At 38.9% G+C, this 26064-nt stretch overlaps 1 protein-coding gene across 1 annotated transcript in view; it reads left to right on the top strand.

Annotated features, from left to right (window-relative positions):
- Nucleotides 1-4355: 4355 nt before the first annotated feature.
- ANO3 (anoctamin 3) overlaps nt 4356-26064 on the top strand; it is a 97047-nt gene continuing 75338 nt past the window's right edge. The window contains exons 1-6 of the mRNA XM_074999005.1: nt 4356-4514; nt 7579-7679; nt 14690-14734; nt 22067-22198; nt 24599-24705; nt 25163-25218. Of these exons, the coding sequence (XP_074855106.1) occupies nt 4362-4514; nt 7579-7679; nt 14690-14734; nt 22067-22198; nt 24599-24705; nt 25163-25218 (594 nt within the window). The 5' untranslated portion in view covers nt 4356-4361. The remainder of the gene's footprint in view (nt 4515-7578; nt 7680-14689; nt 14735-22066; nt 22199-24598; nt 24706-25162; nt 25219-26064) is intronic.

Below are 26064 nucleotides of genomic sequence, written 5' to 3'. Positions count from 1 at the left end.
TCTGGGTTGATCTTCCAAGGTGCTGTTTTGTGCAAGCACAAAACGGCATGGTCCAGGGTCATTGTTGACCCTGGAACACCTCCTGAGCCACATGGTAGTAAGGATGGTCGATGGGAGGAGCACTTCTGTTGACCTTCTGCGGTGAAGACAGACACAGAAGTCGACTGCTGCAAAGTAGATTTTTGGTAAGCAATTGGCGTACCAAAAATTGTGGAACAGCCGTCAACCTTCAAGGCAAGTCTAGATGCAGCCTTAAGTGGACAGTCTTCTCTAGGCATAAACTGGAAACTAGACTTGAGATAGGGACCTCAGGAGTTGTAGCTTACTTAAACCCAGAGTGAGGAAAGGAGCGTGCTTGACATTGGCTTATGGAATTTATTGAAGCACAGTAGCCTGTGTTTAGACAGGAGAACCATCTAATGCAGCAGAAGTATGCCTGTGACAAGGCATCAGCCAGCTGAGCCCAGGTGGACTGAATGGTTTGGTTTTTCATGCTTTTCTGTTGGTTTTTAGGAAAGGTTTTCTGTCCACAGAAGGGGCAGAAATCTAAAGTAGTCTGGCTGGAGGGCTAGGGCACTCCTACATAAGGGGTAGGCCAAAGGATGGCTGCAGCGAAGGGCTGGAACTGAGACGGGGCTGTGACACCTCTGATGCTCAGAAGGGGGTATTTGGTGCGGCAACTTTGCTGCACTTTCTAAGAAGTTAATCTTACCCGTGCAGCGTGTATGTATTGAGAAGGATGATGTTTTTACAATTACTTGTTCTGACCACAGCTACACTTCAAATTTCCATATGATATGGAATTCTTAATATACTGAACTTCTCCCAGAGCCTGTTTGTGTTTGATTTTGAAAAATTTGACTCGTGTAAGGAAAAGGAGACATGATCACCAGTTGCTCAGGTCATGGGATAACTCCAACGTGAAACCTGGAGTTGAAGCACAATGCCTAATTTATTAAATCTTGCTAAATGAAAGGATACTCTCAAGTTGCTTCACAGGGTCTAAGAAAGATTGTTTTGATTTTTGGCTTACAAAAGCCCCTCATTAGCTAGCTTTAGTTTTTGCAAACCAAGATATGTTTATGATTATGTTTCTGTTTCATTTCAAACGTGAAGGTTTGATAATGGGGATTTTCAGTTCTGGTTCATCTCTAAATTCCACAGTTGGATCTGATATATAACTTGCCTTAGGTGTCCTTTCTCAGACAATCAGTTCTGTGGTTGCATAACCCTTTTTGCTTACCGACTATTATGAGTTCAGAAAAACATGAAGCCATTGAGATTATATCAGTACTGATAAGTATCAGCAGTTAAATAATGAATGATGTGTCAGTAACACCACAGCGGGCAGTTTTTCATTAAAGCAACTGTTATATGGAATATGGTAGTTTAAAACGACCCACAGTACTGAACATCTAGCATTTCAGGTCTCCTAGCACTCGTTTTACTGTATTAGACAACAGTGCCTGCTGTTAAAGACAGCTTTCAACAGGCCAAAGAGATGTATTTTATACCACCATGGACCAGAGTTTTCCATGGCTATGTAGCCAAGGCAATCTGCAGAGAATTTGGAAAGGTTGTACAAAGTAGAAAGACGTATGGAAAATATTGTAACAAACAAAATGCACATAGCAGCAAGATTCAGAATTTTACCTTAACTCTTTCTTTGTGGGCTGCTTTTGTACTTTTGTAAGGTAGTGGTTGGTATTTTATAACCTGTTGGATTCTGTACAGGCCCACTGACAGGGGAGGGCAAAGGGGGCAATGGCGTAAGGGGCCAAGAGCTACTGCAGCCACTGCCACTGCTGTAGCCCTGCCTGGGGACTTTTAAATAGTGCTGCTGTAGCAGCATGGTAGGACTGCTGGGAGCCCTGGAGCTTGGATCTGCAGAACTGCAGGGCAGGGAAGGGAAAGGATCCCAGCTGGACACAGGACTGCCAGGGGTAGAGCTGTGCAAGGATGTGAGGGGTGGAAGGAGGGTGGAAGGGGCACTCTAGGCAGGTGGGGGATGGGTTTTCAACTGACCAGTGAGTCGTCTTATTGAGGGGTTGTGGCTCTGTCTGAGGGATGGTGACAGGGAACCTATTTATTATGCTGTCCTGGGGCCCAGAATTCCTGTCAGCAGGTCTGATTCTATAAATGGCTAGGCAGGGCTCCAGAAGCACTTAGCTTAGTGGTATAAGGTATAAGAAGTTTTTCACCAGATATTTTGAAGGAATACTTGCAGTGCTGCAATGCCTAATGAAATGACTATTTCTGGTTATCATAAGAGAAATTTGGCAGAAATATACAAACAGCTCCAAGTACTGGAATCCCCACAATGAGAAACCTAAATTACTGTACGTGAACCCTGTGATCTCATCAAGAAAATTTCCTATATGGCAAATGCATATTAAAACAAAAGTGAGGTTTTGGCCATGTGTAACGCCGATATAGCATGTCTTAGTTTTGCAATGGAGTGGCAGAAATGAAACTCTTTGTGGGGTGGGGCCCTGTACATGTGTTTGTTCAAAATCCATGCCTCTGTTTTCCAGAGGGTTTTGTAAGTGTCTTCTCTGTTAGATTTCCAGCTTTCTGAACATCTAGGCTACGTCTACACTTAGTAAAAACTCAGAACAAAACGGCCATGCTAATGGCTAAATCGAATGGCCAAATGAGCTCATGAGAATAAGGGGATTTTGATATTGGTGGGGTCCTTTTGAAAAGGACCCCAGTGTAGCCGAGCTGCATGGGAGTGAACCGCAGCAGTTTCAAAGTGTCACGACCGCCAGCATGCTCGTGAGGCACTAAATGTGCATTTCAGTGCCTCATTAGCATTCCTCGATTTGGCCATTAGTGTGGCCATTTCGAAGTTTTTACTAGGTGTAGACAGTGCCCTAGAGTCAGAATGGAAAAAAGCTATTGTTCGTGGGGGAAATAAAGTATAAAAGTTAAAAAAACAAATTCCCGGCTGTGGGATTAACCTATAAGCACAAGAGGAGAAGTTTAAGAAAGACAAAAATTGCAGATAAGCAATTAAACCAAACCCTCCCATAGCGACTAGTAACCCAATGGTGTCTCTTTATAGCATATGGGTTTTATCCTTTTTTTTTTGATGAAGATAAAATGTTTACCCACTGCTCTAAGTGTTCCCCATATACAATATTACTCACTATTGTCTGTTCCAAAAATCAATGTCAGATTACAGCCCTGGTTGTGCTTTTGTTAGAATGTTACTCCAGACTTGTCAGAGTAACAATGATCCCATTCTAAATCTGGTTTCCAGAGGCATACCATAAGAACATAAGAACCGCCATACTGGGACAGACCATAGGTCCATCAAGCCCAGTATCTTGTCTTCCAACAGTGGCCAATGCCAGGTGCCCCATAGGGAATGAACAGAACAGGCAATCATCAAGTGATCAATTCCCTGTCGCCCATTTCCAGCCTCTGGCAAACTGAGGCTAGGAACACCCTCCATGCTCCTCCTGGCTCATAGCCATTGATGGACCTATCCTCCATGAATTTATCTTGGTCTTTTTTAAACTCTACTATAGTCTTGACCTTCACAACATCCTCCAGCAAGGAGTTCCACGGGTTATTCAAACCGACTCTTTGTATTATAAAGCTCTAAAACAACGTTTCCTGCAATTGTCATTAAACTTTGTAGACATTTTTACTTGACTCTTTTATCTTTTTTGTTAACAAGAGTGAATAAGAGTCACTTTCCAGGTCTGAGAGTAAGACAAAAGTTGAGCTTTCTGCCATGTCTTTGATACTATGAGTTTGTCAGGGGGTTTTGTTTTTGCATGACATCACTCTTAAACATTTGAAAATTGAGTCCCTATTTAAAAGAATGAACCCAATCTTTTCTTCCACTTGCTATGTTGTGTTAAATGATTTATGCCTATTTTTGTCACATTGCTTCAATACCTTTGCTTCCCACATTTTGGGAAATGCATGTGAAGAACTCTGTAGCTGGCACATCTCCTTTCTTCAATGATGTGATTGATAAGCAGTGAACTACCTAAGTGTTGATATTTAAAGTAGCATCTGATGTAGCATCTGTTGAAATGAATGGGGTGGCACTTCATAATGCAGAGCTGTTTCAGGCATTCAGCAAACTCCAAAAGCTGTATAGGAGTTTGGTATTCAGTTCATGCTTGAAGATTTTCTTGGCAAATGTAATAACTAAAATGTGTTTGTAATTCAACATGAGATTCTGGAAAAGAGTTGTCAGCTTTGTCCATGCCTGCTTCTCTAATTAGCGGGTCACATGCAACACTATGAACATGTGCCTTGCACTGTGCAGTATTTGTTTAGTTTTTTACATTTTTTAATGTGTAATCTTATTTGTAACCAATTTTGTTTTTCAGAGTGAGATGAATGCTACAGCATCATCAGGCCTTTTTTTCAAAGATGGTAAAAAACGCATTGATTACATCTTGGTCTACAAAAAGTCAAGTCTGCAAATAGAAAAAAGAAACACTTTTGAAAAGAACCTGCGGGCAGAAGGCTTAATGTTAGAAAGAGAGGTAAGTGTTCTTGTATGTATTCTTTCTTAAATGAAATTATTGTGATAAACTATTACATTTTAAGAATATTCCTAATTAACAGCAGACTTTCAAAATTATTGTGAGTGCTGACCAAGCTTTCACTGGTTTATATTATCACCTAAAAGAGAAAGGGACTGCATTGACTTTGTTTATTTTGGACTTATTCTATTTAAATCTATTTGAACTGATAAATGGAGTAGTACAGTGGTCTGCTGGGCCTTGTCTGCTTCAGTTGTCTTTGTCACTCCCTCATTTGGCACAGATGAGCACACTGTGAAGTAAAAACATAGCTCCACTCACTAGTCAGTCCAAAGAGCATTAATAGGTGCAAAAGAGTCCCCTTTCAACCTTCTTTCACTGATTCAGCCCAGGGAGTTAAATGTGGATCTCAACATCCACCTCAGTGCCAAGGTACTGGCTCTTCTGGTTTTTCCTTTGAAAGGATAAATATTTGAATTCTTAATTTTTTTCATATGGGAAGAGAAAACCTTTTCCCACCCAGTCCCCTACTTTCACTCTACTTTAGGAAATCTTGCCAAAATGATGAAGTTGGTAAGTCCCAACTGATTTGCTTACAACCATTTTAACAGTATGCTTAACTGGTGTTGATGTTGGGTCCCAGATAGCAGTGAGGTAAAATAACGTTTATCTATTGCTATAATTCTCTACATGCCCCCAAGTACTACTAATCTGACAGCTATAATAGCTCAAAACATCTAAGCTAAGGCATTTAAAATCAGAAGTATTTTAAGGAAAATATACTCTGTTTCCTGACTTACAGATTACAGAGCAGGAATATTTATATACAGAGGCAATTCTGAACCAAGATCTGCACATCATTCTCCTCTCTTTTGTGAACTTTCATTTCATTCAGTGCAATTTCTTCTGACTTACATCAGTTAAATGGAGACCAGTATAGGGCCTTACTTAAATACATTTGTTTGACTGTTTCAAGTCATTTTTGCACATAACAACACAATCTCCTAGTGAAATTTCTCACAATGAAATTAGCAATTTTTGAAATTAACCTGTTAATGTTTTGTTTCTATTTGATCTAATCTAGCAAAACAATACAATATGAAAATTTCTGATATTTTGAAAACAGAACCAATATCTCCCAAAACCCTGACATTTTACAAACCAAAACTTTCTAAATTCAGAGCTCAGTTTGAAAATCAGATAATTCTCTGAGCAAAATATTAAATGTTTAAACTTGACAAGAATTTTAAAAGAAAAATGTGTAAACCAACATGATAAATCTGTTAAATGACTTAAAACAGTGAATCTTTTAAACTCTAAGGCATTTGTTCTTCAAATCACTTAATTTTTTCCAGATATTTTAATATGACACTTTTTAAGCTTCCACAGAAAACCAGACCCACTGTCACGAGTAGCGGGGAGACAAAGATGGCAGTTGTCCCAGGGCCTGGCATTTCAAAGGGGCCCAGAGCTGCACCCATCACTGATGCTATTTTGGTAGCTGTGGTGGCCAGAGCTCCGGGCCCCTTTGAAGTGCCACGGCAGCACCGATGCACCATTGCACATAGCTGGAGGGAATACAGGGGATCCAGCACTGTGATCTGGGTGGCACTGAGGGCACAATGCCCTTGGCACAGCCCCTTGTGCTCTTGAACCTGCCCCATCCAGGGTACAAAGCTGTACCCTTTCCCATCTTGCCCCAGAGCACCACTGCACAAACCAATATACTTAAAAACATCATTGTGCCCTATGTGGTCAACATTTCCTCCCTATTATCTGTGTTTTAAATCTTGCTTGCAGTGTTGTTGTAGCCACATGAGGTGTGCCAGGATATTAGAGGGACAAAAATAACATCTTTTATTGGAGCATCTTCTGTTGGTGAAAGTAGCAAGTTTTCAATGTTAAATAGACATGAAGAAAACTTCTATATAAGTTCAAAAAGTAGCTCCTACCACAAGAATAAAAGATATTTCTTCATCAGCTTTGTCTGTCTTAAAAGTTAAGCATCTAAAGGATTAATCCTCATTCAAGACTTATTGAATAAAAGTAGCATTTCCTTTTAGACATATGTAGGAAGTATTGTAGTGGACCCAGCTGTCTAGCCTCAGGCAGAAATATCTTTGGTTCAACATGGCAGTTTTCAGTCAGATAGAACTGCGGGATCACATCCACTGATAAAGGACATCTGCCTCTATTTATAAATTGGAAGCAGTCTGTCAGTGTAGTGGATGTAATTCAGCCCGTTTCCGCAAAATGCTGAAACTACATACAAATTCGCCCCCAACTAACAAAGCGTGGGGCACTTTTGTAACCCCTTTATGCCAATTGTTCCAGCTGTCTGTAATGAAATATTGGCTAGGACATCTTTTTGTCAGATTCATTGGTATACCTGAGCTTTCCAGTCTGAATTATCCGAATCCTTTTTTTTTTTTTTTTTTTTTTTTTGGGCTGGATTACATAGGCCTTGCAGTGAAGGAGTGAGAGTCCCCTGGATGCCAGCTTCAGCACCAGTTGAAGGCTGCCCCCACTCTTCCGCTGACTAAATAAGCCTAGTTGCCTCAGTCTCTTACCATATCCTTCTCTTTACTTACAACTCTAAATGATGCCATAGTCTTCAGTAAAAGCAAAACACATACTCCTGCAAGCAGAAGTTGGCACACATGCATATTTTCAGAAAGCAGACTGCCACATGGTACTACAGTAAACTCATATCTGGCATTCTAACATCCAGAATGCTCAAATAACCAGTATTTTAATCATAAATAAATTTCAGTTACATTTTCTGTAAGTACAGTATAGTGAAAGTAAATACAAATAAATACAGCAAGTACAGTATAAGTTTACACTGTACAATACTACTGTTACTGCTAAATAAAGTACTCTGCATATATTTGTTTGTTTCTTAATATGTAATCTTGTTTTTTCTTTAGTGTTATGCATTGCTAGGTATACCTCTCTGTTCAGAATATTTGAATATCTGGCAACCTCCTGGTTCCAGGGCTGCCAGAGATGAAAGAGTTTACTGTAAATTGTTAATGTATGTTTATGTTATTACCCATTGTAGCCAGCTATTACGAGCAACGATATAATGTTTGTCAAAATTCACTGTCCATGGGATACATTGTGCAAATATGCAGAAAGAATGAACATCAGGATGCCTTTCAGGTATGGTGGCAGCTATTTTATTTTTAATATTTTGACTTTTATGCTTTTCTATTTAACTATATTAATTGGGCTTAAGGTAACATGAAATTCCATCCTACTATTCAAGCCTCTTATGTCTTTAAAACTAAATTCCTCTTTTCTGATGTCTTCAAAAGAAAAGATTTTGTAAGGCCAGATTCATCAGTTTCTAGAAGATCCTCATGCTGAAAGCAAATCACACACATTTTTCAAGAAGGATTTCTGGAAGTCTTTTCACAGTCTCAAAGGTCTGTGGTTTGTGGTTTTAAGTTTAGGAGCATGGAATCTTCTTCAGAATGATGGATTACAGCCAGACGGTGACAGGAATTACAGCCAAAGGCAAGGGAAGTGACAAACAACTAGTGCTCACTGTTTCAGATGTAAAACCCTGACATTGTGAGGAAAGCCACAGCCCTTGTGTTGTGGGAGTCTGTTCACTTTGCTTCCATATTGATGAATTTCTGTCTCCTTATTTACTTAGAGTTATATAAATGCTAGAAGGCAACATGCCCATAAACTTTAAGCACATTTTAACTTAAAAATGACAACACAAATGTATTGTTGTAGAAAGTACAATTTAAAATAACCTTTCACAAAGCCAGTAGATATAACATTCAGTTTCCACTTTCCTGCAGAAATTCCCCCATGTTTACGATTTCCCAGCATTATTAAATGCCTGGGGCTGGGGGAAAGAAAAGCCTTTAAGTCTGTGCTGAGAGTCATTGAATACATCAGACCAAGGTGACAATCAAATTCCCAAGTTGTGAGGCACAAACTGAGAATTCCATTAGCGCAGCACCTTCTCACTTATACCAGTTGAGCTCTCACTCAAGTCCCTCTGCTGATTTCTACTATGACAGTATGTCCTGGGCAGAGAAAGAGAATCTCTTGGGTAAATAGGTCTTAAGCTTAGATTGCACCCAGAAACTCATAGGCAGCCTGCCTATCTTCAACTGAAAAGAGACGTAAGCACCCATCCCTATGTCATTATGAAATTTATATGTGTTGACTGAATCACCTCCCAAATCCCCTTCCACAGAGAACAACTTGAGTAGTGATCATTTACCATTTGACCAAGGAAGATTTTTGATATAGCCATTTGTGCTTCTCTCTCACTTCAATGATTCATTATCAACATTTTAAATATTCATTTTTGCCAAAATTTCAGAATCCAAATGAATTTTCTTTCTAGTGTGACAATTTTGGAACTAGCGCAGAAGCATGAGGCCTCTACAGAAATAGCTCTGGTCTCCAGCTAACACCTGAGATCAATAGGGTTTGGGAAGCTGGGTTCATCAATCTATCTTCAGAGAGCAAACCCATCGCTGACCATCAGAGAGAAACCCCGTGGGGGATGCTCAGTTTTCCTCCATTTGAGCAACTTTTATCATATGAGAGGAACATCTGCCCAGGGATTCTAAGACCAGCATCTGATGAAGTGAGTCTGTGCTCACGAAAGCTCATGCTCAAAACTTTTCTGTTAGTCTATAAGGTGCCACAGGACCCTTCGTTGCTGTTACAGATCCAGACTAACAGGGCTACCCCTCCGATACTTAACTGAAGACTGAAGTTCATGTAGACAGGTCAGCAGTTATTTGTTGCTTTCTGACAGATGGGGAATATAACTGAATTTCCCAGTTAGCAGTTGTAAATCTTAGAGATGAATTCCATATTTGGCTTCTTCATAGAGAATGTAGATTTATTCCCATAAATGTGTAATGCCTAGTCATGATACATCCACAAAGATAAGGGCTTCACTTCTCAGTAGATATTCTTTTATTTGTTAGAGGTGCTGTCAGTTTCTCCAACAACTTATTTCAGCCTTGTGCCAGACATCAAGATACACACAAACCCCTGATGAAAATATAATTAGATGAACTAGTAGAGCTAGTCAACTGCCAGACTCTTAAAGCTGGTCATGGCAGAGTGGTGCAGCCTAGTAGTCTGATTACAGGAGTAAGAATCTGGCGTTTTAATCCTGGTTCTCTTTGATTCCTGCTGCTGCATTGCCAAAGCTACATGAGCCTGTTTTAATTGTCATTGCTAAGTTGTGGAAGGAAAATACCCAGTTTCCTTGTGCAAACTGAGGTGTCTATATAGGTACATTAAGTCCATTCATTTAAAAAAAAAATCATGCTTTTTTCAGGTCACATTCTGACCTCACTGAAGTTAATTGTCTTCAGTGTGAGCAAGCTTTCTCTGTAGCAAGGAGGATGTGTGTTCTCCTAGCTGATAGGAATGTTGAGAGTGAATTGGCTAATATCTTTGGAGCACTTTGAGGACGAAAGTGCAAGTTCTATTGCTGATTAAGGCAGAACACTGAAATAGTTAAAAAAAGATCAAACATAAAAACACTTTTTGGGAAGCATTGTTTTTTGTTTAATTTGAGTGCAAAACCGAATAGTTGTCTGCTAGCTCTGACCTTGTCAGCAAATGAGACATCTAGCCAAGGCAGAAGAGAATGATTAAAGCTCCCATTAACATTCCTGTAAACAACCCAGCCTTCTCATAACTGCTTATTTATGTCAATGAAAAACAAATTAATAAAAGCATGGGAACTGATGAGTGTTTTATAGGACTACTCATACTTGGCGTTCTACTCTGCCTTTGAAGTGTTCACAGAACTCTGATAGCTAGAATGGGAAGTATATACAGCACGCAATACAATATAAAAATAAACCACTGCGTGACTAATCCTGCAACTTGGATGCTAGCTAAATTTACGTTGGTTTTCCCAAAATATCTTTTTTTTTAAAGTTAGTGGGATCATGCACTTTGGGCCTAATCCTGCATTTATGAATGTGAGTGGTCCCAAAGACTTGAATGCATTTGCTGGATTGGGGCCATTAAGTCTATATTTCACTAGAATCAATTTTTCTATTTCCTAATATTGTTTTTTCTTCCATCTTGTTGTTAATAGACTTCAAGTACAATAATTATTTAGGCAGTTGATCAGGCTGACTTCCTTCCTTTAGAGAGAAAGTTATGAAATGAGGCCCATTTCCTTCAAATGTTTGTGTATGCTAACAATTGTATTGCAATCTAATTACTCATTTTTCTAAAATCAACTCTTTTTTTATAAAGCTCTTAGTTCACAGTGTGCATGTTCCTCCTGCCCATCCTCCCACTCACACCTTTCATTTTGTAGCTTTTGCCTCCTTGGCTAGTCCTTTGCTACATTTATAACACCACGTTTCATTAACTTCAGATACTTGAAAATGAGGTTCTAAAAAGCAGAGTGACACCACTTGCATAGATACAATATAAATATATTAAAAAGACTATAAAGTGAATATTTGTACTGACATTTTACTCAAAGAATCATTTCCAAGCATGATAACATATTCTGTGTCTGTTGCTGAGGTAACACTTCTCATCCATTGGAGAGAGGATGTTGTCTTATACACCTGAGAAATACAGTTTTCTCACAAAGTATGCAGTGGTAGGGAGGGCAAGTATCCTATTCTTGCTCTGTATTAGCAGCAGATTATCTCTCCTCCTTCATGGATCACAATGGACTAAGGCTCTGTGCGTTCTCCAACCTACTCCCTTCCATCTTCTTGAGAGAGGGAGTAGTTGCCCCACAGAAGCAACTACTGTGCTTATCAAACCAAGGTGCTTATCAAGCCTCATGTGTTACACCTTCTTACTCACCTGATTACCGATATAAGGGTGGGTCACAAACTTGCTTTTTAATGATACTACCAGTAGGCATAACCCCAAAGAGACTATTTGATCTGAACACCTGATCTATCTCTCCACTCTCTCAATTACTCACCTCATATCAGTAGTGCCATTGAAATCAACAGAATTATCCATGAAAGGGGAGAAGGATTTGGCCCTAGGCATAGCATAAATGTAGCTGAAAAAGAATTTCATTTGTTTCCATCCTGAGGGGGCTACCCAAAGAATCTGAGCTGGATCTTAAGGAACTCAGTGTGAAACTGCCAATCAGCTTGATGGGTAAAAGATATGTCAATGCATAATATGTATTACAACTATAGTGGGGCAAAATTTTTTGGCTGAAACATTTTTTCATAGAAAAATGCAAATTCAGGTTGATTGTAACAGCAAAGTTATGTTGATTTCAGTAGGAATTAAAAACATTTTATAAATGCTTATATGAATGAAATATTCTGGATAGGTCTTTCCTATTCCCTCTCTTCATATAAAATAGTCACAGCTGGGGTGAACTAAATCTTTCATGTAACTGAAAATTAAAATTTCCCAACTTTTCAATTTGGTGAAAATCCTGGAAAGCTTCATTTTCAGTTCTGTCTGAACCAAATTTTTATGCTCTCCCCTTCACCCTCGCCAACATAACCAGGAGTGAACCAAATCATCAGTTATTCTCCCAGCTCCGTTTCTAACAATTGTTCTTTGAGGCTTAGTGCAGTATGGAATGAAAAATAAAGAAATGTCATATGAGAATAGTTATCAATAAAGTTCTAAAATGCTTTGCAATGATTGTTCCCTTTGACAGAATTTTTCACAGAATTATATCAGTGACCACAAATTATTTGTATATATGTTTTTAATGGGACATGCCTGAATGTTCTATGAAAACGAAAAATGTTGCAAGTTTAAAAGAGGTATATAAGAGACAGCAAAATGTTTTTATGCATGCATAAAAAGTATCTTTTGTAAAACAGAAATTTTGATCTGTATAATGAGTAATGGCCTCTACATGTAGTTCAGCTGAACTCCTGAATGGAACAGTTAAGGGCAATTAACGGTAATGAAAGATGCCGTGATTCATGAGTATAATATCAAGAAACACCTTGTTAACTCCTGGGGTTTCTGTGCTCCCTTTATATTTCTGTGTGGGAACATCCAAAATCAGGCTGCCGAATTTCTAAGAAGTATTAGCAGACACACAGGTTTCAGATAGCCCTAAGAAACACTTTATGCGTAAGCATTATGTCAATTACCCCAGCTTTTAGACAGAGCATTTCCCCTCTTGTGCTATAAATGTACTTCCAATATTGGCCAAATGGGATTTGTTAACTTTATATGGTTTCTTCATAACACATCTTATAGGGTTACCATATGAAAAAGAGGAGACCCCTGAGAAGCAGCGTGTCTGTATCAGTACCTACCAACTCACCCTGTGTTAATGTGTTTTGTAGATATATAAATATCTAAATCTATATCTGTATCTCTATACACACATGATCTTAGCCAAAAGGCCGAGAGGTAGATATTACAGTAGGGTCCCAACATTCATAAGGGTTCTGTGTTCAGAACCCTTGCAAATGATGATTTTTGCAAATGGGGGGTTGCGGCTCAGAGCCCCAGGAAGCAGTGTGTGTGGGCAGTCTGGCCCTGGGGGAAGCAGCAGCAGTCGCCAACACTCCTGTCCCCCGGGAAGCCGTGGCAGCCGCTGTCACTTCCCAAATAATTAAATTCGCAAATGTGGCACGGGCAGATGTTGAGACCCTACTGTAATACACTCCCTCTTGGGATGTCCTCTTTTTTGAAAGGTCAAATATCATAATCCTACATCTTCATTTATTCTACTGTAAGTTACTGGCTGATGAAGATCTCATATGTTTAACATCCAGAACTGAAATATTATATCTAATCTTTAATGATAATCCTGTGCAAGATAGGAAAATACTTCTTGAAGATTGGCTAAAAAAGTTTTGACTATTCATTTTGAGTACTGATATTCAAAAATATTGCTTTATTCTTATCTCAGTGTACAGTGACGTAAAGGTTCTAAGCAGCTTATACCCTCTGGAGACTAGTGTGTACGAAGTAAGGACTGAGCCAGCAAACTGATACATGCAGATAGTGCCCTATTTCTTCAGTGGGTTTCTGTGCTGACATAAGGGCACACTCACCTAAATGAGATTTCAGGATCAGGGCTTAAGCCACTTGCAGAATTAAAAAGTTACTTGATATAGGAGGAGGAGCATGTAGAACAGCAGTGGGAAGTGAAAAAAATGTTTTCTGCACATCTGCATGGTTGTATCTACACTAATAAGTTCTTTCTAAAGGGGGCTCTTTCGAAAGATCCTGTGGAGCGTCTACACACAAAAAATGTTCTTTTGAAATTGCTCTTCCTTTCCCCTTTCAGGAAGAGCGCCCCCTTTTGAAAGCTTCTTTTGAAAGAAAAAGTATGTAGATGCTCCTCAGGCCCTTTTTTCCCCTAAGAGCCGTCCTTATGGGGCCTGAGTTTTCAGTCCCTGGCCTGTTCTTCTGAAAAAGTGTGGGGCTGTGTGGATGCTTTCTTTTGACACAGTAGATCACTCTTTCGACCTTCTTTTTTGTGTGTGGACACACTTTCAAAGAAGTTATTTTGGAAGAGGTCTTCTGCAAGACCTTCGTTCAAAAGGTCTCTGTGGTGTAGATGTAGTCTATGTGTATTGTGTTTCCAGAATAACTGTTGTCTGGGAAGATTTCATAGGAAATTACATGACTTTGTTTCCTTAGATGTTACAGTGTCCAGCAAAAGGAGGAGAGAAAAGATCTGAAATATTAAAACAATTTGTTCCTGTTATTGCTTAATGAATCTTGGGGTCATATACTGATCTTGATTTGCATGCAAAATGGTAATGAATGTCAATGAGACACACATGTACAGATTTAAGAGACTGTATATAGCCTTTAATACAGAATTAAAGCAATTGCTGATTTTGAAAATGAGTCCTATAGAATTAAAAACACAAGAGAGGGCTGTATCTCATTAAAAGTTTTTTCAGACAAAACTTGCATGAAACATCAGTGAATGAGTCAGTATTTGGACATGGCCAAGCCTTTATAGATCAGATATATAAAATTTTGATTCATTTTCACAGAGTCATAGGAACCATTTCAAATTCCAACAGGTACAGATCAGAATAATGAATTACTGTATTTCAATTTTAGAATGTTTTCTCACTCTTTAGTGTGTAAATTTGCATGGTATATGTTCTTCTATAATGTGGGAATCCTTTTCAGCTGTCTGTAAATTGATTGTTCTCAGATTACTTCTGCTATTCTTTCAGGAAAAAATGTTATTACACTGACTGGAGGAGCAAAACCATGGGCAGGTTGGTGGGTGATGCATAACTTCTAATCTTGCCATATAGTCACCGGCTAAACATTAGCAGTTGTAAATTTAGCCAAAGAAACTAAAGCAACAAAATTGGATTCATGGAAATCAAAAACGTGTTAACGTAAACAATGCCCTAAAATAGTTAGCTGTTACATGATACTGTATATTCGGGCTCTGCGAGTTCTCACATTGCAAGTGAAATACTTCTCATGTCAAAACAATGGTCTCATTCAGTCTATCAGCAGAGATTTCATATTAAAGACAGCATTTTATTAAGGCCTTCCATTATGAAAATTGCATTGCTGTTTTGCAAAAACATACTTTCCACTAGCACATTGTCTTCTAATAGGAACAGCCAATATTGGGTCAGACTAAAGGTTATCTAACCCTGGCTAAAAGCCATTGATAGACCTCTCTTCTATCTAGTTCAATCTAGTTCTTTTTTGAGCCCTATAATAGTGTTGGTCTTCACAATATGATCTAGGAGGGAGTTCCACAGGCTGTTTGTGCTTTGTGTGAAAAAAAAATACTTCCTTTTGTTCATTTTTAAACCTGCTGCCTATTCATTTCAAATAGTGGTTCCTAGTTCTTGTAATATGAGAAGGAGTAAATGATACTTCCTTATTTACATTCTCCATAACATTCATTATTTTATAGATCTCCATCATATCTCCTCTGTCACTTGTTTTCCAAGCTGAAAATCATAATCTTATTTATCTCTCCTCATATGGTAGCCATTCCATTCTGCTAATCATTTTGTTGCCCTTTTTTGAACTTTTTCCAGTTCCAATATATCTTTTTTTAAGGAGTGACCACATCTAGGCATGAAGTGTTTGAGATGTGGGTATACCATAGATTTATATAGAGACAATAGATGTTCTTATTATCTTAATGATCCTAAACAATCTGTTGACTTTTTTGATTGGTGCTATAAAATGAGTGGATGTTTTCAGGGAATTATCCACAATGACTCCAAGATCTTTTTCTTGAGTGGTAACTGCTAATTTAGATAACAATATTTTGTATGTATAGTTCAGATTATGTTTCCCAATGTGCATTAAATTGATGTTATCTACATTGAAGTTCGTTTACCATTCTTGCCCAATCATTGAGTTTTATGACATCCTTTTGAAACTCTTTGCTTGAGACTTAACTATCTTGAATAGTTTTGTATTTTTGGTGCATTTTTGCCACCACACAGTTTATGTCTTTCCTTACATCATTTATGAGCATGTTGAATAAGACTGGTCCCAGCACAGGCAGTTGGGGGACATGGTTATTTACTACTCTTCATTCTGAAAACTGACCATATATTCCTACCCTTTGTTTCTAGTCTTTTAACCAGTTACTAAACCATGTGATGATCTTCCCTCTTATCCCATGACTCTTTATTTTTCTTATGAAACTTCATTGAGGCTTCTTGTCAAAGGCTTTCTGAAAATCTAAGTAGACTATATCCACTGGATCTCCCTTGTCCACAGGCTTGTTGACCCCTTCAAAGACCTCTAATGGTTTGGTGATAATGATTTCCCTTTACAAAAGCAACATTCCCTCTTCCCCCAATGCACTATATTAGTCTATGTTGTGACAATTTTGTTCTTTACTGTAGTTTCAACCAGACTGCCTGATATTAAAGTTAGGTGTACCAGGCTGTAATTGCCAGGATCACCTCTGGAGCCCTTTTAAAAATTAGCATCACTTTAGCTATCCTCCAGTCATTTGATACAGAAGCTGACAGGTTTCAAAGTACAGTTACTCAATTTCACATTTGAGTTCCTTCGGAACTTTTGTCCTGGTGACTTATTACTGTTCACTCTGTCCCTACAGTGCACATGCTGCAGTTCTCATGCCTGTGCACAATGGTCGGTATGAGAAGAGAGAGTGGGCTTGGAATTCACAAGCCAGCCACACTTAAATCCATTCATATGCGAAGGTATATCTCTTGATGCTAAGGATTTATCTCTTGATGAAAGTCCTGTGGTTATGGGCCCGTGATAGCAGATGCAGGATACTACTGGAAGCATTTAGCCACAACCCTGCAGATAGGTGTACCAGGCATGATGTTCATCTATCTGCTGAATTAGAACACCACCAGCTCCTATATTCTCAGTGACAAAGCAGCCCTACTTAGAGACAACACTGCTTTCTTCAGAAGAAGAGGGGGAGAGAAAACAATCCCTAACCACAAGGGGAAATCAGTGGTTAAACAGAAAGTATGCTTTGCATCCTGGAACGTGTAGATGCTTCTTGGTAGCAGTGATTGCCAGGAGCGTAGGACAGCAATCATTGGTAGAAAACTTGAACATTATAACCTCGGTGTTTTCGCCTTAGGTGAAACGCATATTTCTGGTACCAGCCAATTCACAAAGGTTGGAACAGGCTATTCATATTACTGTGCTGGGCTATCCTGAAGGTTATCTTAGGCAAGCGGGAGGCAGCAGGCAGACACCAGCCTGGCTGGGGCTGGTAACAGTGTGGCCATGGCTTGCAGCCAGGTGCCCAGCCGGGGGTGGTGGTAGCAGGGCTGACAGCCTGAACAGGGATGGCAGCAACTAGGAGCCCGGCCAGGACATTACAGCATAGTGCTGATAGCTCAGCCAAGGTGGGCAGCTCAAGCAGTGCTATTGGCAGTAAGCTGAAAGTCCCAGGCTGAAAGTGGAGCTGGGTGGGACTTGACCTCCTCTGGTCTGACAAATTCCCTCCTGGTCAGGTCCTGAGGGTGCTGGACTAGGAAGGGCCAACTTGTATTACTTCGAGTTTTTAGCTAACTATCCTTCACATTCTTTTTTGTCCTTCCTAATTACATTTTTACACTTTTCTAGAGTTCATGCTCCTTTCTATTTTCCTCACTAGGATTTTACTTCCACTTTTTGTGTCTCACTGCTTCTTTCTCTTTGTTATTTATCCACATTGGCACTTTTCTGGCTCTCTTACCATGTTTTAAGTTGAGCCTCAATTATGGTGTCTTTAGAGTTTTCGTGCAGCTTGCAGAGATTTCACTTTTGATAATGCACCTTTGAATTTCTGTTCAATTAACTTCTTCATGTTTCTGTAGTCCCCCATTCTGAAATTTAAATGCTGCAATTTTGGACTGCTGTAGTGTTTTCTCCTCCACAGCAATTTTATATTTCATTATATTATTACTGCTATTATCAAGTGGTTCAGTTATCTTCACCTCTTGGACCAGATCCTGTGCTCCATTTAGCATTATACCAGGAATTCTCTCCTCTTGTGGGTTTCAAGATTGGCTGATCCAAGTCCTTTATGGTATCAAGACACTCTCTGCATCCCATCGTGAGGTGACATATATCCAGTAAATGGGTGTAAATCCTACCACACTTCACTATTTCCTGTGCAATGTTCAGTTAATTTATTGCTGGATGTGCAAAACCACCTGTTAAATAAATAAATAAATAAATAAATAAATAATCTGACTAATATCAATCTCACTGATAAAAATTTTTGGTTTATAAATCAAAATAGTAAAATCAAACAGGAATAATATATAACATAAATTTACAACTGCTTTTCTCCTCTCCCCTGTCATGCATGTGCTTGCTTCATATTAGTGTACAGTTCAAAACAAAGCCCTTACATTGTTCACTATTAAGGCAAATGCAATGGTACTATGCCTTAATACATACTAAGTTCCATATTAAAGTCTTCTGGCAGATTTCTGGGTGTAATAAAAATGTGGATATTAGGTGGATTCATGATCCTATTTAATAACACAAATATCTAGAATAAGCAATTGAAATCAACCCTGTGGGCTCAGGAAAGATTTTCCCATAAGTCAGATTGACAGAGATCCTGGCTTTTGTTGTTGGTTTGGGTGTTTTGTTTTTTGTCTTTGAGTTTGCTTTTATTTTTGGCTTACTTCCCAGCTAGGAGCAAGCCAGTCACTTGCTGGTTTGAACTAAAATAAGTGCTGCATTTTCTGTAACTTGAAGTCTTAAAGCCAAGTGTTTAGGACTTTAATAAGTTAGCCAGTGGTTATGGGCAAGTTATAGGGACCTAGGTTCTGTGGCCTGTATGTGTAGGAGGTCAGACTAGATGATCAGGATAGCAGAGAGGCACCAGTTTTCCCTCTAGCTGCAGGGGATGGGAAGAGGGCTATAGTCAGCAAAAGTGCCATATTAAAGCTGTGTAAAATGAGCAATTTTATTTCAGTCTTGTTCCAGGATGAAATGTTGATTGTGTTGCAGCAAAATGGCAAAAATAACAGGTTCCACTCTTGGCGCAGAACAATGGAAATAAGTGGGTGTTTTAATTAATATTTTGTGTTGAAATAAGATTTCTACTACCACCCTCCTTGCAGAAACCATCCTTAATTCTAGCTTTCAAAAATGTATTTGCATGGTAAACCCCAGTATTTTGTGTACATCTCTGTACTATGTGGCCATGTGGCCTTATCCAGTTTTCACAGCAGATAATTGGAGACTTTCCACTGTCTTCAGTAGGAGGTGGATTGTGGTTGTAACACTGAATTGTCAGCCGGTGTAAACTGTCTCAACTCCTGTAAGTTTAGCAGAACTATGCCTGTTTGCACCAGCTGAGGATCTAATCCAAAGATAGCCATCTTTCGTTAGGAATAGGTACGTATTGTAAGTAAAGAATGTAATCAATTAAGAGGTGTGATAAGGTCCAGTCCTGAAAGTTCTCCATGCATGGGACTCCCATTGAAGTCAATGGAATATTTGAAATCAGAGCTCTGTGGTCTGTGTATCAAATATATCTGTCTTTAGAAGGGTAAATAACTTATTTGAAAAGTCTGTAGGTAAAAACATTGTAATTTATCAGATAAAGAATGCACATATCAAATATTGTCTGAATTCTTCCTGGCTTCAGACTAGATGGTGTAGGAGATCTTTCTTTGTCTTCTGTCTCTGATTTCTCAGATTGTTTTTTCTTTCTAGCCTAATATTGGGGAAAATCAGCAAAATAAATTTAATTCAATGCATATAAATGAATGCTTAATAAAATATTTTAATTGTAGGTGCAAAAATCTTGTACGCTATTTATTATAATATAGTTGTCATCTCTAAAGGATGTTTCTATCTGATAAAGTTTTGTGGATGAATAGTTCTTTATTCTGAAAAATTGCTGTTTATAGTCTATGTAAACTAATTGTGAATTCAAATCCCACTTCGTGAATTGTTCTATCTGAAGAAAATAATAGGAAATGTATTTTTCAGTATTTTAAAAATGAAATGATTTATATTTTCATTTCCAAACAGTATTTCATTTTGAAATGTAAGTAGCTATACTAAAAGGGTGGAGTTAAAACACACGAAAATGAAACCGAAGAGGAAAAAAGTTTTAAATTAATCTTTTTCTATTTTTTGTTTGTCTCCTCAACAAAAATCATCTATTTGCTCAACTCTAGTTTTTAAATCTAGTTTTTACTTCTAATTGTAGTTTTTACTACTTCAGTATTGCAGAGAATACATACCAATCTTCCTTCATCTGTGTTCTGTAGAACTGACAATGGCCTTGCTTGTATGCGAGTTGCCGTAGCTGGGTTTGACAACATAACTTAGGAGAGAGTTTGGGACTTAATTCTAGTACTTTGTGCCCCTAAGCCTTGATGTTGTTCCATTGCATATGAGTGTAGTAATATTCAGTTTTTTTATGTTCAAAATGTCTGAATTTTGGAGTATTGAACTATTTGTCTATCATAAAACTGTTCCTGGTTCTGATATAAGCATGTGTAACTTACTAATTGTTCTCCATTTGTTTAATTTATTTATGTGCAATATCTAGTACAGAATAAACTACAGTAAAACTGTAGCACCTGGCTAACTGGCACATTGGGTTAACCAACAGGCAATGGCTGGCTAAGAGGCTGGGGCCATTTGCTGCAGGGCTGATTACCCAGGCAGTGGCAGCAGGGTCAGTCCTGATCCAATATCCATCACATTTAATTTAAATCATCCTTTGTGGATCTAAAGTTGATAGATGCGTTGTAAAGCTAATTTTGATCTAAATAACTATTGTCCTTTTCATACATTTTAATACTAAAAGCTAGATACTGAAAACTGTTATGGATGAAATCACATCCCTCAAATACAATAGGTTAACAAAGTCCATGGAAATTTAGAAATTCTTGGTGTTTTTTATATTCTGCTTCTTTGCTGAAGAGTAATCTCCCTTTCTAAGTGAAAATTGTAGGTGCAAAGTGCTTGCCTACGTTGTTGCTCTCATAACTGAAAAGTGGGCTCATTTCAAATAGCTGTATCTCTCACTACTGTACTCAATTAGCAATCTAAAGACAGTTGTAAGAGCAAGTACCCATATTTGCACCTTGGGTTTATTTTTTGCATACAAAATACAGAAACCAGACCTCAAACCCATTGAAAAATACGACTGTAGTTAGAGTGCCTTGAAATTCAACCATGCCTCCAAAGATAAACCATGTTATGCCATCATAACATGAGACCCAATCCAGTATTCCTTGAACATACACAATTCCCATTGACCTCAGAGAGAGGTGAGACTCACTGTGCAGAGAATAGTGGGTCAGGCAAATATGAAAAGAAGAAGTGGTCATTGCTGGGGAATTTCTATGTCTAATTTCTCCTGAGTTTTGACTTTCTTAAGTAAGTATATCTCTAAAGCGAGTCAGACACTCTTGCCTATATAAAATCTGAACCTTTTAAAAATTGCAGACAGTTATCATCTATTTTTTGTCTAAATGGTGATTGTTTAACAATTGTGCCCCTCGTCCTCTGAAATATTCTTGTTTCTTTGACTTGTGGTTATACTCTGAAGGGATAGAATTTGACAGAGCTTTACAAATCATATGGTGATGTAATTGAATGTGCCAGCAATTAGGTTGATTTGCAATCACGTGCAATTAAGAGCTGTATTTATAATTCTCAGTTTGAGGGAATTTTGCATGTGAGGTACCTAGAGAATTTGATAAAACATTTTCGAGTAAGAGGGTGAGGGGACATTGACATTGTAATTGCTCTTCCAAAGGAGCTACTTTGGGAAAGAATTGCAACTCATCAGAGAGCCAGTCTCTAAAGCAGTATGTCATTGCCATCCTCCTCAGTGTGTTGCCTTAACTCAGCCAAATCCTGTCATCCTTGCTTGAAAAAACACCCATCAATGGCAGTGAGATGGGAATGTTGCTTGAGTAAAGTCTGAAAAATCATGTCACACATGATATAAGCATTGACTTTTTATTTGGGTTTTGTAGTTTCGAGAAAAATAAGTCCCCTTTTGCTTTCATTTCATGCTTCTAGTTCATTCTCCTCCAGCATATAGAGCAACAAAAGTGATGTGCAGCTGGGAGCAAAAGCCTAACTTGTCATTGTTCCAGTTTGCAGAGGAATATGAGAGAGCTGAAAAGTTGGTTGCCCAGAAATCCAATGAAGCTTGACAAGGAGGCCCTCCCTGACTTAGAAGAGACAGATTGTTACACAGCACCCTTTAGCCGAGCGCGGATCCACCAGTAAGTGTTGGTGCTGGAAGTACAACATAAGAGATCCATGTGCACGTTTCGTTTTCTCATTTCTTCTCTCCAGGTGACAGAGAGGCAATCGTTAACGGATGGTCCCTGAGAAACACATGGGGTCAGATTTGCTCTTTTCTGATTGTTTTCTCTTAAAGGCATTTCTGTCATTCAGCACCCACTAGTGGCTTCCATTGATGTCTGTTCAGTAGTATAGCATAGGGTAGGGTGTCCAATATGTAGCCCGTGGGCCTGAATCCAGCTTGCGGAGCCTTTTTATCAGGCCGAGGGAGCTAGCAGCAGCACCATTTTTAACAGGCAGCTGAGTGGCTCCAAGCCACATGTGGCTCTTTAAGGAGCCATTTGTGGCTTACACCAGAGCCACCTGACTCCGCCTGCCTGCTGTACTGAAAGCATAGTACCCAATTTAATTGGTTTAATGGCCATTAAACCACTTAAATAAAATCCTATTGTTTCAGTGCAGCAGGGTACTGAGAGCTATCCTTGCTCTGCTGTACATGTCGGGATCCGGAGGTCTGGGGGAGATATGCAGCTGTGGTGAAGAGGAGACCATGAAGGAACACACAGAGTTCCTGTGCAACATAAGTGAATCCTAGGTTGGGTGGGGGGTTGGGGGGCCATGGTGTTTTGCGGCTCTGGGGAGGTTTAAGCCTGGGGGCTTGTGTATTTTTTTACAGTATGAAACACGAATTGAACAATGATGCTTGAAAAATGTGTATGTGGAGAAAATTAGATCCACTCTTGTTATTGCAAAGTGACTTGTTTGGCATTTTATGTTTTAGTTAAGCCTGGGGGTGGGGTGGTTGGGTGGTGGGATTAAGCCTGGGGACGGGTTTGTGGCTGAGAGGAGTGAAGCCTTGGGGAGGGCAGATTTGGGGCTATATTGTGTTCAGCCCCCTGTAACATTTAAAAAATTGCCATGTGGCCCTCAACGAAAAGAGATTGGACACCCCAGCCTTAGTGGCTTCCACTGATATCTCTTCAGTAATATAGCATAGGGGCAGTATATGACTCGAATACAGAGCATGCTATTCAGACTCTTCCTACGTTATTAAATGCAAATATGTCAGAATTTATTTTGATATACTTCAAGAAACAGCTAGGCTAAAAATGAGAGAATTCCCTCTTCTGAAACAAAAGGAAATCCTTAGGAACACATTGAAAACAGTGACTTTGTATTTTAATCAGCTCTGTATGCAACAAATGCTCCTGCCATAGATATGTAAAGAAAATCTTTAATCTTCTATATACAACCTAAAAATTATAAAATTGCTAACCTACTACCTCTGATTTCCTGTACTATAGAATAATGGCCCTTGTTAATAATGTAAAACAGAGGTAGGGTTTTAAATGATTTGTGATGTACTCTGCCTCTTTTGCAAGATAAAGATTTTAATATACTACAGTTAAGTTTTGACTTCTATTAAATGGATCCATCAATTCATGTGAAATCTAGTAACTGGCATGTGGCACTGGGAGCAGCCAAATTCTAAACCCACCAAGTAAGTCACTGTGGCATTAGATCAATCACTTAGGCCAAAAAGTTCAGAACTGTTTTCTAATTTGGGGGCCCAACTTGACACATTTCAGCCCTAATGGTGACTTGCATTAGAGTTGCACTTACCACAGAGTCACAGAACTGGAGGTGTAGACACGATCTTGAGATCAAATGCCACTCACTGCCCCCAAGATAGTGATGAACCAAGTGTACTTAGACCTTGGTTAAATTGCCTTTCCAGTACTTCTCTGACCCTGGATTGTGCTGAGCTTCTGTAACTCGCATTCTCTTTAACTGGATTTGAGAAAATTCAGTACTTCTGAAAATCAGGTGCAAGGTGTTCGTAGTTGAACACACAAAAAATGGAATCATCCCAAATCGTGGGCCACTCAGGCCAGCCAATGGGGGACAAAAGGGAAAACTGCTCTGGGTTCTGGCAATTCAAAAGGGCCCTGGGCTACTGGCTACTGCAAGTGCTACGTATCACCAAAGCACTAAAGACTGGCGGCGGTGCTGAGGGCTGGTTGTCCCCAGCTCCACACCTTCTCTATTAAGCCCTGCCTCTTCCAGACGCAGGAAGCTGGCCTCCCCTTCCACCTGCTCTGGGCCCAGGAATTCTGCCAGCTCACCTCGAGCCACGCAGCAAGAATTTGTCTTAACCTCTGTGATCATTCTCCTGTCAGTAACATGCGGACAACACGTACTGTTTCTCCAGAGTGTCGAAACAACTCTTTGAAGATGTAAAACACTATGTCTTATGTAATAAGTGTGAATCACTATCATTATATATGTACAGTATGGTAAAAAGAAACTGTTGTGTAGTTGTGCTTCAAGAGCTAAGTATTATCAGAAATATAAAAAGGTATCAATCATTTTAACAGTTTTACAATCAATAATAAAGACAGCTTCTTCAGCAACTCCACAAGAAGTAGAATAGTACATCACATGCTACAAAGAACAAAGTATGAAGATGGAAAATCGAAAATGGGTAAGAATTCTAACAATTAGAAAAAACAAATTGTGTCTTATGATGAGTACTGTTTTTGTCAATATAAAGAAAAAGTGTTCCTTAAATACACTAGATAAATATTGCCCGTACTCATAGTATAGAGCTCATAGAGTATTGCACACCTTTATTTGCTAAGTCATGCAGTGTAATTCAACAGTGTTTTCTGATAACTATATTTTAAAATATTGTATACATTTAATGGATAAATAGAAATACTTGTTTAGACAATGAAAGCATTTTTCTGTGTATGCGCAGTGTTGTCTTATGAGATAAATTCAAACCAGTGGTAACACTACTACTACATTAGAAGTGCTTACAGAAATTGAAGTTGTATTCAGCATTGTCACATTTCTTCAGTTCGTAGTCTGAAATGTAATAGTTCTTGAAAAAACATGTATAAATCTGATATTGAAACTCATTTTTTTCTTCTGCCTAGGTATTAATAGGTTACTCAATAATGGAACATATGAAGCTGCATTTCCACCCCATGAGGTAGCTGATTTAGTTTTGCCTTAAGTATTATATTTAAAGTAAAAGTTATTTTACTTATTTACTTTATATTATTTACTTTAAATGAAGGAAAAGTTATTTTAACAACGAGATCCTATTTAAACTTTTTTTGTTTTCTTTTGCATTCTGGTCTGGCTTATTATTTATAATGCTGCTTACATAGTTATGGCTCTAGCTTGGATGTTTAGGTAGTCCAATGTACATTAACTTTCTGGGAACTTTCCCACTTGTTGAGGCCGTTTCTACACAGGCCACTTTCTTCGAAAGTGGCATGCTAATAATGGCCTGAGGTGCGGATGCAAATTCCCCACACCTCATTAGCATGAGGTCACGTGATTTGGAGTTCAGAAGACGTTCTTCTGGGCTCCAAAATGCCGTTTAGACATGCGGCCCCCGGGGGGTCTTCCGGAGGAAGTCCTCCTTCCAGAGGCCCCTTCTTCCCAAAAATTTTCAGGAAAAAGGGGCCTCCGGAAGAAGAACTTCCTTCTGGAAGACCCCTTCAGGGGCCACGCTTTTAAACAGCATTTTGGAGTCCAGAAGAACGTCTTGCAGACTCCAAATCACGTGACCTTATGCTAATGAGGTGTGGGGAATTTGCATCTGTGCCTTATTAGCATATTTTGGGCCATTTATTAGCATGCCACCTTCACAGAAAGTGGCCTGTGTAGGAATGGCCTGAGAATGGTACTGTATTACGTACATTTTTAAATGGTCATTGCCAGTGGGTTTATTAGAGAACATAAATTGTTCTAATTGTTTAAATTATTGTTGCATGTTGTATACAAAATGTTCTGTTTTTCTAATTTACTTTTCAGTTGATCTAATACA

Source organism: Carettochelys insculpta, chromosome 6 (genome assembly GCF_033958435.1).
Source record: "Carettochelys insculpta isolate YL-2023 chromosome 6, ASM3395843v1, whole genome shotgun sequence".
Lineage (NCBI taxonomy): Eukaryota > Metazoa > Chordata > Testudines > Carettochelyidae > Carettochelys > Carettochelys insculpta.
The sequence above is the reverse complement of the archived record's forward strand: the minus strand, read 5'-3'. Positions and strand labels throughout refer to the sequence as shown.